At 48.5% G+C, this 19,520-nt stretch overlaps 1 protein-coding gene across 3 annotated transcripts in view; it reads right to left on the bottom strand.

Moving 5' to 3' along the window:
* The window catches only part of LOC128854080 (collagen alpha-1(I) chain-like), a 95,772-nt gene that overhangs the window by 56,664 nt on the left and 19,588 nt on the right, over nt 1-19,520 (bottom strand). For all 3 annotated transcript variants that reach the window (XM_054083959.1, XM_054083958.1, XM_054083957.1), the window contains exons 2-4: nt 2,626-2,773; nt 1,634-1,792; nt 898-1,093 (exon numbers count right to left, since the gene is read on the bottom strand). In XM_054083959.1, the coding sequence (XP_053939934.1) occupies nt 898-1,093; nt 1,634-1,792; nt 2,626-2,773 (503 nt within the window). The remainder of the gene's footprint in view (nt 1-897; nt 1,094-1,633; nt 1,793-2,625; nt 2,774-19,520) is intronic.

Genomic DNA, 19,520 nt, shown 5'->3' on the forward strand with positions numbered 1-19,520 from the left:
CATTGCAGTACCACTGATGTTCAAGCAGCTTTTTTGTGTAACATGACTCCCCAAAGGGAACATCTGAGCCAGCTCTGTCCAACCAGTGTTCCTCTGTTACCTCCCTGCAGCACGAAATACTGAGGAGCACATCCGAGCTGCTAGCTGACCTCTTCAAATTGTTAACATTGGAAAAAACCCTAAGATAATCAAGTCCAACCATGAACACAATACCAACACGCCTACTAAACCATGTCCTGAAGGCCCACTAAAGCTGAAATTTTCCTCCCCAGGCTGCAGGTGCAGCTGGGCAACCCACTATAAAGCAGGGACCAGTGGAAAGCTACGCTGTAGAAATGGAGAAGAGCTTCAGATTGATGACCCAACCCAGGGGCTGGTCTCAGAAACAACACTTGGGCTTCTTCTTTATGAGCTAGATCTGTTGATACCCTCTGTTTCTGTGTTTGGGGTTTACCATCAGATGCATTTCAAGAGAAAGCCTGACAGCCTTTGATTTTATCTGGCATTTTTACAAGGCCATCTACTTTGACCCACTGGGAATCCTTGGCCTGTGAAGTCCTCAAAGTAGGGACTTTATCTTCAACACAAGCATGGGAGAAGCTTCCCACCAAATGCTTTGTATGCTGACCGCACAGACAACTTCTGTACATGGTACAAGTCATGGTCAACAAAAGAGGATGAGTTTATGTCTAACCCAGTGGTCTCTTCTGCTGGCACTTGTTGCCCTGACCCAGAACAAGCACTTTGCACAATTCAAAGCCTTTGAAAGATCACCCTGCCCAACCAAGACAACAAATGATATGTTTTAGCAAGAAGGGGCAATAGATTCCTTCAGAGGGTGGTGCCATCTCACTTCATGCAGCTAGAGCAGACCACGTCCTCAAACACAGCTCTCACCTTAAAGGGGATCTCAAAGGACTCAATGAGGCCTCCAATGATGATCAGCCCTTCAGTGTTCACTCCCATCCCGAAGTAATTGGACCAGCTCACTCTGTCCACCAGCCGACAGTCCACGTGCAACTCCAGCCTCTCCAAGGAAATGCTGAGAGCAACTTGGTGCCAGAGCCCATCGCCGAGAAGAGAAACCGGGAACCTGCGTGCCCAGAGGGGGAAGGGAAAAGGCACAGCATGAAACTTGGATCCCACACCTTATGCAGGACTGGGTTTCACCCTTACCAGTTCCCAGAGTCCCTCATGTATCCATTCTTAGTGCAGATGCTAAGGATTGCTTCGGCACTAAGAGAAATCAAGTCTACATTATTTTCACAAGTAAGCACCAACAATTCTCTTTCAGCATAGGAATGTTCTTTCTATCCAAGAGGTTTGGGCACATTTACAGAGAGTTGAGGTGTCTGATATTTGTCTCTCTCCCCATTTGATTCATCCTCAACATTTATTTGAACCTTTTTGTTCTTTCCTTTGTTTTCCAGACTTGCATCATTTTAACAGAGTGGAATTTGGGAGTCCCGCCTCCAGCTCTGAGGGACCATAATCCAGGCGGAGGGATTGAGTCAGCTGATATGGGGTCAGAGCAACACTGCTCAAAGCTCATAGTAGGAAACCTTAACTCTAGCCTTCAGAGTAGAAAAGGAACCATGAAAAGGCAGAAATAAGCACATGAGCTGAAACTTACTCATAGTGTCTCCTCCTTGTGGTGACAAAGACCAAGGCGTATGGGTTAATCCTGATTTGGAAGAGCACATGGCTCCGATGGCTAAGGATGGTCACTAGGCTGGTGTCCTCCTTCAGTGAGTACCTGAGCTTCATCAGCACACTCAGCTCATCTGCAAACCTAGCAGAAAGAAGCAGCGCATGGCATCCTGCAGCAGCCGCTGAACCACCACGAACTGCCCTCTTAGACCAAAAAAACAGAAGTCACAGTAGGAATGATCTCGGTCAGGACCAAAAATAAAAAGCTAAGAGCAAACAGTCATTCAGGTTGGAAGGTCACGTACTCAGAGGAGCAAAAATTAGCATTGCCCGTGTAACCTCAAAGCATTCCCCTCAGGTGCAACCTCGGCACATGCTTATGTGACTGCACAGGATTTTCCATGAGACCCCTGCCCTGCCCACTGCTGAGACTGGATGATAACCCCGTTAGGAGCAGCTCTCCAATGCTCTCTTCTCTCACCATAGCCAGTGTCCTTGTCCACAGCAAGCTACAGCCCCTTATCAAGAACAGCAAAGGTCTGACTTTGTCTGTGTCTCCACAGACCTTGGGAATCAAGCAGTGCTGATGGATATGGCTGTGCTGTCTCTCTCAATCTCTGCAGTTACATTCTGGAGCAGAGAGGTCTTCCTGATGAGAACACCAAGAAAATACACTCCTGGAAATGGTCAATCACACGTTGTGTATTCCCTGCACACAACCCAGAAAGATGAAAGAAAAGGAAGAAGCACTGAGCTCATAAGGTCTAAATGATTCTAGATCAGCAGCTCCTTTACTCGGAGCGCCTGGACTATCTCACTTGATAACTTGTCGGTGGAAATCCTGCTGGTACCAGCACAGAGTGGATGCATTCTCTTTGGGTTGTTGTGGAATGAGGTCTTAAATTAACCCTTCAAACACACATTCACAAGATGATCTTGAGCATCACCACCCCAGCCCCCAGGAGGGCAGCCCACCTGTCCCCAAATGCCTCCCTCGTAGGGATGTTGAGCGTAGCGTACTGCCCGATCTCCAGAATGCTGCAGTTGCCTTCATCGTAGCTGAAGGAGATATTGCTGAGGTCCTGTGCATGAGAAGTAATTTTGTCCAGCAAGTTCACTTCATCTGCATTGGGGAAGAAGAAAGAGATGTTCAGCAGCTGAAATACTTTCACTACAGGGCTCTCTCATCTTTTTTCCTATTAGACAACAGCCAAAATCCCTAAGAAGAAGGGAATGCAAACCGGGGAAGTTAAAATAAATGACAAATTCAGGAAACTCAGACCAAAACAAACGTTGAACAACCTCAGGAGCAGCCAGGTGATATTCTTAAAACAGAATGTGCTTCAGGGCCAGTGGCCCAAAGACATAAAGAGCCATTCCTATCACAGCAGTGGTGGTACCATTATAACCATACGGTTGGGATGCTCAGGGCTGTAAAGCAGTGCCTGGGACACAAACATCCTAAAACACAAGTCCTGGATCAGCTGGTACAGAAAATCCCACTCAGTCCTTTCTCAGGCTTCCTTGTTGAAGTATACCCTACTTCAATAAAGACTTGGAAGAGGGACCTGGATGAAGTTACCATGTCCCTCGCTGAGGCTGGTGTCCTGACTACACCACAGGGTCTACTCTGCCCAAAGCAGGGGTCATTGCTATGGCGAGGTCAGGAGTTTCACTGGGAGATCAGGCTATAACCCCTTCCCAGAAGGTGAAAGGCTCACTTTCAAAACCAAGCTGTGAACATGTAAGATGGTTTGAATTGGGTACGAGCTCCTAGTCTGGCCTGTTTGGCAGCACCATCACTTGAGTCTCATGAGGAGCTTTTAACTCCCTTGGAGAACAGACCTTTCCCTTTCCAAGTTCATTCTTGAACTAAAGCATCATTCAAATACAAAAATACCTGAACAAAAATTTGTTTCAAACCACAAAGTTTCTTGTTCCCCTCCATTAGCACAAACAACTTGCAATCATCTGGCTTTACCCAGACACCTGGTTTCTACCTCCAAGATATCTTCAACCAGGTCCCTTCTTTCTTGTCATCGCTTTGTGCTGCTGGGCAGTGTGGCAAGAACCCACCTGCAAGGGGTGGGGACAAGGGACAGGCCAAAGGGCTCAGCCTTGCCAAAGAGGTCTGAATGGTGCTGGACCTGCAGCCCTTTTACTGGGAGGGCCTGGACAATCCCACTTGATGACTTGTCAATGGGAATCTTGCCAGTACCATCTGTAGCAGCATCTGCCATCACTTGGGAGACATCCAGCCTCTGCATTCACTCTAATTCCCACTGTCAATGAGGTGTGAGATTTATGTGAGGGCAGATGAACAGCCTTGGGCATGCTGCAGCCTGACAGGAGACACTGTATAGATCCGCTGCTCTGGAAAATAAGTCAATTGAGCAGAAAACCACTTTGGTCCAGTTCAGATGCTCATGTAGCAGTCCTACCACCACCTTCTCAGAAGGTTTTGTGAAGGAAAGAGCCCTGTGCTGGGGAGGGAACGGGGTCTTGCAGGAGACACAGCTATTTGTGGTGACTTGGGATCCCACCTGGCATTTCCCCAGCTCCTCGCATGGTCACAGCATCAACACGTTCCCAAGCAACTCTCAGCTCAGCAACATGAACATGCAACAGCCTTCAGCAGCAGGAACATCACAAAAATGGCACCAAGCCTGGTAGGGTGCAGGGCTGAGCCCCTCAGAGACACAAATAGTCATAAACCCTGGAACAGTACAGACTTGGCAGCGTTTATCAGTGCTGCAAGTGATGTGCATGCACAGCATGGGGAATTAATCTGAGACCAAACACAGCTGACTGAGGGAAAAAAAACCCAAAAAACTAGGAATGTTTGTCCCTTCTCATTCCCAAGCAGTTTTGGGAGGTGATTTCCCAGCTGCTGACACCAAAGAGTGCGCCAAGAGCTGCACGTTCCATCTCCAAGGCTGCTGCTCTCATCACCCATCAGCTTTGCTGGTGATTACAGGCAGTCAAGTGTGAATTCAGTGGATTCTATCAAGTGAAGGCCCTTCCTGCACAAGCTGCAGCTGGAGACTTGGTACTAGAAGCAACAAACTTCTAGGGAAGCTTTCCTAGGCAGTGTATGGCCTTAATGCACAACTTGAGCATGTGTTGAAAGTTAGAACCACGTTCCATGACAACACATGCATCTAGGGTTTAAGATAAGCGCGTGCTTGGTGCTTTCCTAAATGAAGTAGCAGAGAGTCCTCTCCTCATGGAGCTGGAGGCACTTGGAGGGCAATCACAGGGGCAGATCTATGCCAGTAGATCTCTACAGCCAGGGTTAGTGTTTGCCTCTGGACCCTTCACCAACCCCAAGTGAAGAGTTTGGCATAAAACGGAATTAGGAGTGAAATTAATAACACCTCTTAAGACACAGCAAGGGGACAAGTAGGGAGCACAACTCATCATAGCCAACGAGGTGGCTGTCCACAATGTGGAGCACCAACACACACTGTGCACCTACCAGCAAAGGGACAGATGAGCCGATCCTACTGTCTGCCCAGAGCAACCTCAGCTCTGACAAAGGAGTTCTGCACTGCTGCAGCCTCTCCCATGGCTCCCATTAGAGCCTGGATGACACGGGAAGCATTTAACCACATTCTTGTCTGTACGAACACCTCCCTACAGGTTTGGAGCAGCAGAGCAAGCACTGAGTGCAGCCCCCGAGTGATGCAGGCAATTCAGAGGATGATGCCAAACCTCTACTGAAGCCAAGCAAGGACAGCCAAATGACAACAGGTGACCCAAAGAGGGTCACCGCTTAAACCTCCAGCACAGTTACACCCTGGACAAAGTAGCCTCTGCACACACCACTCTCTCCCTCAGTTCCCCCTTAAGCCACAGAGATATGTTGAAATACACGATGTGCCTCTTGGACACCACTCCTCACACAGAGCTGGGGAAGCTGGGAAGCAGATGCTCTTCTCCTGCTTTACCAGCTCCAGACTGCAGCTCTTTCCACACATACTACTATCTTACCATTCCTGGTTGTCCAGAAGCAGCTTTCATGTATTTATTTTAGCCACATCTGTCCAGTTTCCATGCCACTGGGGCCTCAGAAATGCCTACAGCAGAAATCCATGCTGCAAAGCAAAGCATCAGATGGGGCCAATCTACTGCAGACACTGCGAAGAGTGTCTTGCTGCGGTACCCAAATCTTGTTGCTGCACTCTCATCCTGGGGCAGAAGCTGATGCACAAAGTTGTTTACGACACTGGATTTAGTGTTCAACCAGCCTCAACACCAAAGCTTCTGCTTGCAGCTTCTCTCCAGGATAAACCAAGGGTCAACTCTCCATCCTGACACAGATGCGTTTCTGGTTGTTACAAGAACAGCACAGATTTACATTAAATTCCAAAGCAGGTTTATTTTTCTGTCTCTGCCTTATCCTCTGGGAGTAGACGTGCTGCTTCTCAAGGACACAGATTACCTGGGGAAAACAATTCTCAGCTGCAGGGTCTGAATCACCAGCTACCAGAGATCGGGGTCACAGCCTTTCTGGGAGCAGATTAATCCCAAGCAGGCGGATTTTGAGGATGCAGAGAGTGCAGTCTCAGTGCAGCAGCCAGTCAGGGACCGGACAGACTATGTCTGAAACAATAATTCTATGTTTTCTTTACAAAAACCCCATGTTTTCTCCTGAGCTTTAAGCTTTCCTGGAGCTCAGGTGCCTTATCGCCACAGGCATTCATCCTGCTGCCTTCCATCACAGCCAGCCTTCTCCATCTCCTTCCAGTGGCCATCAGTGAGCAGCTCTGCTCACAAATGCTCTTTCTACCACTGCTGAGCAACCTTCACCATCAACACGGTCCTACCAGGACCCCAGAGGGAGGGCTCACACCAAGCTGTGCTCACGGTCCAGCTGTGTTTGCATTGGGTTTTAGACTTGGGTTCTTCCTTGACCACCTGGAGAAAAACCATACAAGACAGCCCATGGTGCACATCTAGGACATGTCCAGCATGCCAAACCTCCACTTTTGCCATTCAACTTGAAACCAAAAGTCTGCAGATGGGTATTTCTATGCTGGAAAGGAAATTCCTGGAGCTCAGCAGCTGTTGCCAAATTCCGCTTGCCTTGGGGCTCCTAAAGTCATGCAGGAATCTTGCCAGGCCGCCCAGGGCCAGGGAGACTTGTGCAGCGGCCAACCTCTGCAGGGACACACATCGGCTCGTGGAGCCAGAGCCAAGAATGCAGCAAACCCAAGCTGAAGTTAACCAGCGGTCATCAGGGTGCCCAGCGTGTTTTAGGATAAACGCTTCCAAGGACTTGGAGGAACAGCAGTCAGTGCAAAGGGGACACCTACAAAAAGCTGTTGGAGATACAGCATGGAGAAAGAAAGAGCTGGAAGAAAGAGCTTGCCGTACACATTGTTTAGACAGGAAAAATGGGAGCACGGGCTTCTTTTCAAGCTCGTTACGCAGATCTGCAGGCGTGCTGCTGCTCCTTTGTATGGGCCCAGCACGGGGGACTCTGCTGGGATCAGGCTTTTGGGGACAAAGCCTGGGGAGAAGGAAGGGCTGCTGGAAGTCCAGGATGACCCCAACTAAGGATGCTCTGTCTCTAAGCAAAAGTAGGGCAAGTGGCAGAAAAAGAAGAGTCTGCGAAAGAGCTTTTGGGAGAAGAGCAAGGGGAGCAAAAGAGCTGTTGAATCACACCCCATGAACCCGCTGTGGAGCTTGGTGTCCTGTCAGGGCTCTGCCTCCAAAAATCTAGCAGCTGTACCAAAAGGAATGGTCTGACCAACCTTGTGGTATAGCGCAGATATCCCAGCAACCCTAAGTCTGGGCTAGAGGAGAAAACCAGCAAAGCTTGCAAAGCTCAGCAAGAGAAATCACATTCTCCAACAACCAGCTGCGTGCCCTGGACCATCATTCCCCCTCTGCTGCCTTGGTCTGAGCACAGCAGTGCACCACAGCAGTGGTTATTGAAAAAATTCTGACTTCTTCTTTGTTTCCATTATAAATAAAAAAAGTTAAACAGTAAATCTAAAAAGGAATTTATGCATCCTTTATTCAAAGTAAAGTCTGCTAGAAAAACATAGGGCAAGAGGAATTAGAGACTTCACCCCAACACTCCAAGAAGCTATAAACAAATTCCAGCTCAAACATTAAGCACACAGAAAGCATCAGCATTTCCAGGAGAAAGGAAGGCAGAGGGGTCTGTAAATGTCCTGCACTGTTTGTTGTCAGGGACTTTGTCAAAGTACCTGAATCAGACCATAAACTCCACATTTTCCGAGTAGGGGTTTCCTCCCCTCACTGGTCCCAAACAGAGTTAGGATTCCCAAGGGAACAGAAGAGAAACAGGAAACATGGTCAATACCCTGGTCAAGCTGGAGATGAATAGGACAACCCTAAAGGCAAATCCATCCTTCTAGGAAGGTAGACAGATAGCAAACATTGAAGAGAAGGATTTGGTTACTCTGCAAGGCTAATCTGGAACATAACTGGTGTACAGGCAGCCACAGCTTGGCCTGGCAGTGGAGGTGGAATGTGGCAAGGAACAGCAAAGTCCATCTGCTCGCCAGGTTCTGGTAAGCCAGAAGTTGGAAGGAGGACCCCAGGGTAGGAGGTGCCCGGCTAACAGGCACAGTCCCAAGGGTGGCAAACACAATAGGCAGAGCCAGCCACTGGGAACAGGGTCCCTGGGCAGCTCCAGCCAAGGCAAGCCATGAACCAGGGTCCAGGGTCAACCATGGAGTACAGTCAATCAAAAAAGGAGATGAGATCAGAAGCTGCTCTGGAAAAATAGCCTACATTATGGATGCAGTGCCCATCCAAGAGATAACGCCAAATATAGGACAGAAGACATTAAAACATAGGGTCTTACCAAGAGGTATGTCACCATAGTTCATCCAGGAGGCAAAGCCAGAGGCATGGCTGAAAACAAGCACCCCACACCATAGCTCAGAGAAGGAGTAAGAGCACAGAGCTGAGCTTAAATAGGGCTCCTGGGCTGCGGGAGTAGGTGGTGGTCCCAGATAAGGATGGTTAGGGCCATTAAGGCTCATTAGTGCTCTCAGAGCCTTGACTGAGGTCAGTCGTGGTCATTCCCCATCCCACTCCTGGGGCTGCATCCTAGGTGTCCCTTGGAGTGTCACCCCAGGTTGTAGAGAATAGTGACTATCCATGCCTTCCTCTGGATTGCGCGCACACATACGAAGGTCATGCTCAGGTTTATGTTCTTTTCCAAAGGAGGGAAATGAGGGAAAAAGGAATGACAACCAAAAACATAATTGGAGCCCTGAGAGAGCTTGTAGCAGGGTCTGTCAGACTGAGTCACTTCCCCTGGACACGACACCACTGGTTGGAACCTGAAATAATAGGGCTGGACAAGTCCTGGTGACAGCCTTGGAGGAAGTCCTGGAGCTTGTTGGCTAGGGAACCGAGCGTATGAGCTAATGGGTCTTTTCTCTCACTAATTTCTGGGTGACTTATTAAAATGTCTGTTTAGGATCACAGGCCAAGTACTTCAGCTGTGTTTTCGAACTCTGGATCTGAGAATTAAATTCTAATTGTACATCACAATTAAAACCTAATACTGACGGCTCTGTCTACATTACGTGATGGAAAAAGAGGGGTTTATGCATGGGTAAGGATTTCCTGGCACCTGACACTGCTGACACCACCACATTAGCAGAGGCAGGGTCCATAACTAAGCATTCAAAACAAGATGGCCCTCCCAAAACACTGATGCTCCTCCACTTCCCTCTGAACGTCTCACTCTTCTCCAGCCTTTGCCTCTTGAAAGATGCCCTCAGGCTTGGAGGTTGTGCCTGACCTTCTGTGGACCAAGGAGATCCAATACAGCAGCTTCATATGTGCTTGGCCTTGCCTGATGACTCTGCATATCGAGTGGACAAAGTCAAGGACACCTCAGTAGTGTTGTATTTGCAGAACACCAACCTTCCAGCAGCTCTTCCTGCTTTTCTTTCTGTCCTAGCATTGCTTGTAAAGTAAAAAATACCCACAGCAGCCACCCGTGTCACCTCCTGTGCCACCTTCATCTCCTGCTGTGCCCATTTCCCTTACCACCTCATAATTTTAAGGGCAACACCACAAGTCGCATGAGATGAGATTTAAGTCACAGCACACACAGCTCGCAGGGACAGACCCCCATTCAGAAGGTTACACAACAGGATTTCAACCTCTGTCTCCCTGCTCTGAAGAGCAGAGATAATTTGGGTTTGACGCAGTGACTGGAAGTTGAAGGGGACAGAGCCAAAACAGGAAGAAAAAGGAAAAAAAGCACATTTCTCACAGTGGACGTTGTACCTATTAGTGGAAGAGTGAATGCAACCACCCACCCACAGAGAGGACAGAAAATTTCAGGGAAGGGAAACCTTTCTGGAAGAAAGAGCTTGCCGTACACATTGTTTAGACAGGAAAAATGGGAGCACGGGCTTCTTTTCAAGCTCGTTACGCAGATCTGCAGGCGTGCTGCCGCTCCTTTGTATGGGCCCAGCACGGGGGGCTCTGCTGGGATCGGGCTTTTGGGGACAAAGCCTGGGGAGAAGGAAGGGCTGCTGGAAGTCCAGGATGACCCCAACTAAGGATACTCTGGCTCTAAGCAAAAGTAGGGCAAGTGGCAGAAAAAGAAGAGTCTGCGAAAGAGCTGTTGGGAGAAGAGCAAGGGGAGCAAAAGAGCAAAGAGTTTAAGAGTTGCTAAAGTGGGGAAGATGAAATCAGAGGGGGTGCAGGAGCACGGCAATGGGCTCGGTGGGCATATCAGTCTTCTGCTTTACAAACTTCATGGGGTCTTTTCTCTGCAAATCCCAGCCGTCCAAACCATGAGAGAGCATAAAAATCTCATCACATTCACTGAAAGAGCGGGTTTCGTGCCCTTGTGCGGACAGGGAAAGGCTTTGCCAACTTAGAGCAAATTAATATTCTGACAGCTGAGAAATGAGAATCCAAAGACCCTTTTGAAGGAGGCGCTGGGAGGGGCTGGGAGAAAAGCTCACAAGGCTAACTGCTTTGCAGAATTTGGTGGCCTTCCTTAGTGGTTTGAGGTTGCTTGTTTTATTTATAAGGAAACAAAAAGGAAGCCACCTTTCCAGGATACGTCTCCCTGCAGCCTTCTCTTCTCCAGGCTGAACAACCCCAACTCTCTCAGCCTGTCCTCCAATGGGAGGTGCTCCAGCCCTCGCATCATCTTTGTTCCTCCTTTTTCTGCTCTGTGGATGCATGTCCTCTCCCCTCCTGGAGCACTGACAGGAATTGCTATCATGTTGAGCTCAAACTTTCACTTTACTTGAGCTAAACATTGAGGAAATGACTTTTTATCTCAACAAGGGGCTTGATAGGTTTAGCTAGAGGGGTATTTTAAAATGGATTTCACTTAAACCTGTGCAATTCCACGCACAGCCACTCTTCAATCTGCTCAAGTCTGCCTTGGAGCAATTAAGCTTAATTACTGAATTGCAATGAATTAGCATAAACCAGCTTTGAATTGGTCTACAATGCCGATACAGAAGATTTCATGGGATTAATTTGGAAACAACTTAAAAAACATACCAGTAAAACTTGTGCGACACTGAGTGGGGACAAGTCCCAACAACACTGGCCCTCGCTGCTGTGAGTAAATAAACTTCTTTGTTGCTCCATTGTCAAAGTAAATTAATAGCAAATTCTACAAACTATCACACAGCAGGGGCTTGTTTTCAGCACCAGCTTTCCAAGACCATCCTTCTGCAATGTTTTGTTTCCGAGGATTGGAAGATACACGCCTAAATACAAAGCCACTAGAGAAAAGCAATGAAAGGATGATCATGAAAATCTCTTCTGGGTGGGATGGTCAGGACTAAGCAGGGCAGCTCACAGCACAGCCTGAGGTTGGATGCCTGATTCGCAGCACCCTCTCGTGCTAATGGAGAGCACACGCACACTGGTGTGTGCCCACCCCTCCCAGTTCCTATGGCCAAGGCATGTCTGGATTTGAGACTTCAATGTCAGGACCACAAGGAGGTTCCTCAAGCCCCCATCCCTGGCTCCAACAGCAGATGCTTGCAGGAGAAGAGAGGAAAGGGCAGCAACAGTGTCTTTCCTGCTGCTTCCCCTCTAGCTCCCTGCAGTGTAAGGATTTGCTGAGCCAAATGCAGTGTTCATGTCAGCAACCATTGGCTTGACTTGAAGTCAAGTCTCTCCTGTGCTGGGGAGCACTGGACAATGCTTCTGCTCTGGGCTGTTTGAGAGGGCAACGAAGCTGGTGAAGGGTCTAGAGAATATGTCTTATGAGGAGCAGCTGAGAGAACTGGCATTGTTTAGCCTGGAGAAGAGGAGGCTGAAGGGAGAACTTATCGCCCTCTACAACTGCTTGAAAGGAGATTGTAGTAAGGTGGGTTCTGGGCTCTTCTCCCAAGTAACAAGTGATAGGACAAGAGGAATGGCCTCAAGTTGCACCAGGGGAGGTTCAGATTGGATAGTAAAAAAAATTTCTTTACTGAAGGAGTGGTGAAACACTGGCAGAGGCTGCTCAGGGCAGTGGTGGAGTCCCCATCCCTGGAGGCATTCAAAAAATGCGTAGATGTGGCACTTAGGGACATGGTTTAGCAGATACGGTGGGGCTGGGTTGATGGTTGGACTGGATGAGCTTAGAGGTCTTTTCCAAATTCAGTGACTCTATGATTTCATGATCCCTGGGCACACACCACTTGCAATCTCTCACTTTTGAGTTTTCATGATGTTTTGTGAAGTCTTAAACTCATCCTAAGGAAGAATGGGATGCATTTGTAAAATCTCAGCAACACATTGTGGGGAAAGGAAAGCTGTAGGAAGACAGCACACAAACACCCACTTTTCAGGCTACACTCGTGGAGCAGCGATAGGAAGGGAAGAAGGCGGAAGGGTTTGGTTTACCTTCTAACTCCCCTTTCTTCATCAAATGGCAGGGGTATCAGCAAAATCTACACCAGAAGCTACAGAAGTGAAATGAAGAGGTAGAGGTGAATAAGGCAGAACGATTTCTTACAAAAGGAAATGCAATTTTGGGTTTTTGAATGAAACAGCAGTTTGATGGGAAATATCTCCTTTTGAAATATCTTGGTCCTCTTCTTCTCCATTCCAAGCAGATCATTATAAATGTTTCTTTCAGCTTAACCTCCAATTGTCCTAAAAGAGTTGTTCAAAAGTCTGGCAGGGGCTCAGCTTGAGCCATTATTTCAACAGCGTTGAAAGTGTCTTGAATAACAAGGGAAATGGTCAGGTTCTTCTGCTGCGGACTAACACATCTAGGAGAGATTACAGCCTAAGAAAGTCAAATATGTCCAAGGAGCCCATCCTGGGAAATCCTCTCATTTCAGCAAATAAGGGTTTGGTGCACCCCAAAACCAAACTCTTCCTCCAATCTCCCCAGCTCCTTCCATTAGCGCTGAACTGGTTCGTTTGGTTCAGCCTAACAGCGATTTTAAACTGTACATCACCTGAGGCTGAAAAAATGAAGCTTAAACCTGATATCACTGGTGACGTGCAAGACAAGCCAGAGCAAAGGCAGTACACCCAGATGTTAGTCACTGGTGAAAGATAACCAGAAAGAGTCTGATCGTGTGCCAGCAGCCATCTGTCACACCACACAAAAGCGACGTTGGCTCAGGATCTCTGTGACTCCTGGTTTCCAAGTTATAATGAAAGTATCAAAAATCCACGGGAACAGTAATGCAGTGAAAGGTTCTTTGTATTTTCTGACCCAGATGAACTTATGTTCAAACACCAGAGCTGCCCCATTGGGCCAGACAACAGCACCCACAAACACAGCTTCATTTCTGGTAGTTGTTGCAATGGAGGGGAGCAACAGCAAATCTGCCCAGCTGGCATAAAAATAAGCCACCAGCCAGGAGAGTTGGGGTTGTTCAGCCTGGAGAAGAGAATGCTCTGGGGAGATCTTAGAGCAGCTTCCAGTACTGAAAGGGGCTCCAGGAAAGCTGGGGAGGGACTTTTTACAAGGGCCTGGAGGGACAGGATGAGGGGGAGTGGATTTAAATTGCAAGGGGGGAAGATTTAGATTAGACATTAGGAAAAAATTCTTCACAATGAACGTGGGGAGGCCCTGGCCCAGGTTGCCCAGAGCAGTGGTGGCTGCCCCATCCCTGGAGGTGTTCCAGGCCAGGTTGGATGGGGCTTGGAGCAACCGGATCCAGTGGGAGGTGTTCCTGCCCATGGCAGGGGGTTGGAACAGGTTGGGCTTTGAGGTCTATTCCAAAGCAAACCATTCTACAATTCACTTCTCTACCTGTCCAAAAAGAAAATTGATTTACCCATGATGATGTAGACATGCAAATGAAAACCTGGTCAACGTGCTGAATCATCAAGGTGAGCACTAAGGTAGTAGTGCTCCCACGGGATCCGGTTGCTCAAACCCCCATCCAAGCTGGCCTTGAACATCTCCAGGGATGGAGCAGCCACCACTGCTCTGGGCAACCTGGGCCAGGACCTCCCCACTCTCACAGGAAAACATTTCTTCCTAAGATCCCATCTCAATCTCCCCTCTTACAGCTGAAAACCATTCCCCCTTGTCCTATCCATGCGCTCCCTGGTCAAGAGCCCCTCCCCAGATTTCCTGTAGGTCCCAAACGAAGCAGAACTAATGCTGGGAAGCACTGTGAGGATACGTATGTTGAGAAAAATAGGATGTACATGTCCACATCCTAGCCAAAAGGGAGGATCAGAGCACTAGCTTACCATGGGAGCTCTTGCCTGTCTTACTCTGTGCCCATCCTCCCTGCTTCCTCAAGACCTTGTATGCCAAGCAAAGATCTCTTACACAATTAAAGCAATAAATACTGCAGCTTTTGACCCCAGCAACCCCACAATTCAGTCTTTGCACTGACCAAACTGATTGCTATTTAATTAATTGCAGGAAAAAAATAAAATAGAGTGAGTTCCCCTATCTCGGCTGATTTTCACCTCTCAAACTCTGCTGCCAGCAGACCTGAGGCACAGAAGTTTTCAGCAGAGCTGGAGAGGTGTAGGCAACCTCCATACAAGCCAGAGACATCCAGAAAGCATCTTTCCAAAGCTTTCGCCTTCCATGCACTTGCAGGACCTCTTCAGAGCTGCGTGCTCTGCTCCTAACATCAAGTCCTGGCATCCACTACCCTCTTCTTCTGCTAGGTCTCAGTATATTTGTAACAAACTGGTTTATCAACCTCCCTGCAGTGGCCCAGGGGATTAACTGGCTGGGGGAAGGCGAGGGAGTCAGATAGCTTAATTTGCTAAGCTTGATAAGAGTCAATGACTTCACCCAAGGAGAAATCACATAATGCAACTGCAAGTGGCTGGCTTAGGTCATTCCCAATTCACTCACTTAGGAAATACCTTGTTATCAAATCCCTGCAAGAGGAGATGGAGAATGGGCTACCATCCTACCCAGAATTTACTGTGCCCTTGGCCTCATGCCCTCCAGCCCCATCACATCCCTACGCATACACGGAGCCGGCAAATTCACACTCAGATCTGTTGACTCACATGAATTCACAAATTCAGGGGTGACAAGAAGCTGGAGAAGCAAACTGCAGGGGCTTTGCAAGAAACTCCTTTGCAGCAAGCACAAGATTATAGTGTTTGTGATGGTCACTCATGCCCAGGCAGAAACCCCTTGGGTGGGCAGGATGCTCCCTGGGATCAGCTCTTGCATTAAAAGGTGTGTTCCCAGCACGCCAGTCTGTAGAGCAAACCTTGAAAACATCACCCTGGAGTAATCGGTGGTCTCGAAAGCACAGGGCAAACGTGACATCTACATCATGGGTGCTGGAGACCTTATAGTGACCTTCCAGTACCTGGAGGGGGTACAAGAAAGCTGGGGAGGGGCTGTTTCCAAAGGCTTGTGGTGATAGGATGAGGGGCAATGGGTATAAACTGGAGAGGGGCAGATTTAGACTGGACATAAGGAGGAATTTCTTCACTATGAGGTGGGGAGGCCCAGGTTGCCCAGAAGAGTAGTGGCTGCCCCATCCCTGGAGGTGTTCAAGGCCAGGTTGGATGGGCCTTGGGCAGCCTGATCCAGTGGGAGGTGTCCCTGCCCATGGCAGGGGGGTTGGAAGTAGATGATCGTTAAGGTCCCTTCCAACCCAAACTATTCTATGACTCTACAATCCACAAATGGGATGCACACCAGTGCGGCCCATCCTGTGGGCCTGGCTTTGGAGAGAAGCTGGCACTCATGGAAAAGAGCTGGAAGGCAAAAGCCAGGGGACACACAGGGGGCACAGAGTTGGATACAAAGCTGCCAGGAACATGGTCCCACACTGTGCCAAGCACAGCGGGCAGAGAGCCAGGGCTCCGGCCACGTCTGGGCTCCCGGGCACGGTCTGCTGCCTGCCAGGCTTCTTCAGTAGCCTGTCTGGCAGTGATGGGACCAGGGTTGCTTCATGGGAGCTCGTTGGAGACTCAAAGTCCTAAATGCTGGCAGGGAAAGGCAACTCATGTCTGCTTTTCTTGAAAGAATGGGGTTTGTTAGAGTGGTGAAGCATTGGGAGAGGGAAGCAGCGGAGTCACCATCCCTGGAGGTGTTCAAAAAACGAGCAGATGTGGTCTTACAGGACAGGGTTTAGTAGGCATGGTGCGGCTGAGTTGGACTGGATGAGCTTAGAGATCTTTTCGAACCTTAACAATTCCATGATTCTACTGCAGGACACTCCCTATTACACAAGCATCTGGCAGACCTCTCACCTCTCTGTTCAAACCCACCCTAACTCAAGGAAACTCTTAGCTACGCCTTCATTCAGCAAAGCCAATTCTCCCCTTTAAAGATCGGTTACAGGTCAGCACAAGGTTTACCTTCCCTACACTATAGCCTCTCCATGCTGCAATTAATCACTTTGGAGATGCTGTCATTCCTTGAAAAGCAGCAAGGGTCTCTTGCTGAGGGAGAGGGGACCAAGGGACGCTGCTCCTGTCAGCTCACGCCCGCCACAGCCCCAGGGTGTGAGAGCTGGACCCGCCTGAGCTGAGTTCTGCCATTGCGCCTTGCAAGCGCCTCTAACAGCTCCCGTTACTCAGCATATGATTAATGTCCAAACCAAAATTACTACCAGTCCACTTAATTAAAGGGAGAGTTTTTCCACTGGAGTCAAATGAAGTGAACAGCGCTTTGCAGGGCTCTATTCCTGCTTCCTTCGCTTTCAGATAGGCTATTGGAAGGGTCAGTGCTCATGCTCTGACCTGGCATTAAAATTCATTTGATCAGGAATAATGTTCTGGAGGTTGCATCTCACTACCATGCATCATCTGCCCCAGGGGAGCTGCAGAAACTGAGCAAGAGTGAGAGAGAAAGAAGCACAAGTGCCTCATGGACCAGCACCAGCACAGCCTGGGGCCGAGCAGGGCAGGAGCAACAATCCCGATGCTCCCCTCATGCTCCCTTCAGCACAGCTCACAGGAGTAAAGCAAAAAAACTAAAAATGAGTGCTTCTCAGACTAACAAGCTGACATTTCACAGCCAAAAAGCACTCTGATTTTCACCTCGGGCAAAACATGTGCACATTTGTGATTCATTCCACAGTGGCAGCTGCCAATTTTCCTGCACAAACTATTGAATTGTTGCGGTTTCAACCTTTGCTCAACTCCCAAATGCTCCTCCAGGTTCTTTATGCTTAGCATTTCGCAGAGCTACCCACCTTCCACCTCTCCCCTTCCACTGGTATTTTTACACCCAAAGTATCTTTAGGTGCCTGTGAGCCTTCAAGCTTCATGGCGAGATGCTCGATGCCAGGAGCTGCTGCTTTCCCAGGTATCAAGACCACCTGCAGGGCCAGGGACCCTGAGACTCCTCAAGCAAAGAGATCTCCTCTTCTTGTAGAACCTTGTTTCACCAAAGCCTCGAAGATCAGGCTGGATGCATAATGCTTGAGCCACAGCTCAGAAGGCTCCAGGCAAATAAATATAAACCAAGATTTCCTTCAGGTGGAGAGAAGCTGTCAACCCCCAAACTGTGCTGGAGGCACCACTTTACCATCTGCCAGCAGGGGCTGACCCCGTCAGAGCTCCCTTGGCAGACTTTCATTCACCACAGCTCCTCCATGTCCCTCAGCACCACACCTACACTTCTCTGAAACCCGTCCAGGCTGCCTGTTCCAACGCTTGACAACCCTTTCCATGAAGAATTTTTTCCTAATATCCAGCCTCAACATCCCCTGGTGCAACTTGAGGCCATTTCCTCTCTTCCTATGACTTCTCACTCAGGGGCACAGACCAGCACTCACTTCACCACAGCCTCCTTTCAGGAGCTGCAGAAAGCGATGAGGTTTCCCCTCAGCCTCCTCTTCTCCAGACTAAGTAGCTCCAGGTCCCTGAGCCACTCCCAGAACCCTTGGCTTCCAGAACCTTCCCTAGCTCCATTCCCCTTCTCAATGTCCTTCTTGTAGTGAGGGGCCCAAAACAGAACCCAGGATTCAAGGTGCAATTATGGATGTCCTCCCAAGGAGGACACGCTCAGCACATGAGCATGGGTAGACCTCTACAATCATCAGCCTTCAGGCAAAACCTCATTGTTGGATGTGGTCTCCAGTGCTGTTTTCTCCCCAGGGTTCAAAATCCTCTTGCACCCTGTGAAAAGCATCCTGCCCAAAGGCTGGTTCACGCCCACTCCTGTTTCTTCTGCTTCTAAGGCTGCATTGGAACATCCCACCCGCTAATAATCCCTCCCCAGCTCAAATTAGTTTTTTCTTGCTCTCCATTTGTTTACCAGCCTAGAGAATTTCCCAGGGAGAAAAACCTCATTCAGAAAACCCCAGAAGAAAACCCCTCCCACCAAAAAACTAATTTTCAAGCTTTTAGTATTGATCAGAAGTAAAGCTGGGGAAGGCAGAGGTCACGCGCGCTCCCCCATCCACACTGCCTCTATGCAGCCAAACTCACACAAGCACACAGATTTTGGGAGCTCCCCAGATGCAGAGCTGACAAGTCTCATTTTAACAGCAGGGATGTATCTGCCTTGCAAAAAAAAATGTGCTTTTCATTCCTCTTGCTGCTTTGGAGCAAGGGAAAATAGATTTGTTAGAGTCGCTCCTGTTCTTTGAACAGAGAGACTGAGAAAATGCTGGATCCGGGATGTGGGGGAGGACTCCAGGTTAAACGAAATTGCTGGAAAGAAATTGGTGTCAAACAGAAAACTTTCCCAATAGCTGAGTAAAAAAAAAAAAAAAAAGAAGGAAAATGAGTCATTTTGAGTCAGCCCAGGGTTTCATCTTTGGGGATGAGTTGCCACCTTCTTATTTTCTTTTATTCAGTGCAAGTTAAATTCAGTTATACTGAAATACAGACACCTCTTTTGAAACTGAAAGTGAAATCTTGTTTTTAGAACCTCAAGATGTCAGGACAGTCAGGACATTTCCAAAAAAAACCAAACCAAACCAAACCAAAACCAACAAAAAAAACCCTCAAAACTTCCTTTGCAAAACACAGGAAAATCAGCTGTTTTAATGGGTTTTGATTTCACTCCCACTTCTCAATGTGAAATTACCTACCTAATCAGACCCGGTTTCACAAGCCCTGTTCCATCCACCCCCTTCCTCACCACATGCACTACCCCACCAAGGGGCACCTCTCTACTATCAGCCCAGATTCAGGGTCCACCAAGTCCATTAAGGTCCCTCAAAGCAGATCCCAAGCTCACGTCCCTCAACTTTGCTCTTTCTTTACCTTGAAGCAGCCAAGCTGAAGAACATCTCCAAGAACATTTTTCCTCTGTGTAGTTGTATCTCCTGTTAATGCCTCAGCACCGTGACCGATAACCTTTGGGGCAAACATTTTGCTGCCTCTCTATTTCACCTCACTTGCAAACCATCTCTAGTACAAGCTACTCTGCAAGGGTGAAGAACACAACCAAAGTACCATCTTTTCAGACACACACAGGTGGAAGA

The sequence above is a fragment of the Cuculus canorus genome, chromosome 19 (assembly GCF_017976375.1).
Source record: "Cuculus canorus isolate bCucCan1 chromosome 19, bCucCan1.pri, whole genome shotgun sequence".
Lineage (NCBI taxonomy): Eukaryota > Metazoa > Chordata > Aves > Cuculiformes > Cuculidae > Cuculus > Cuculus canorus.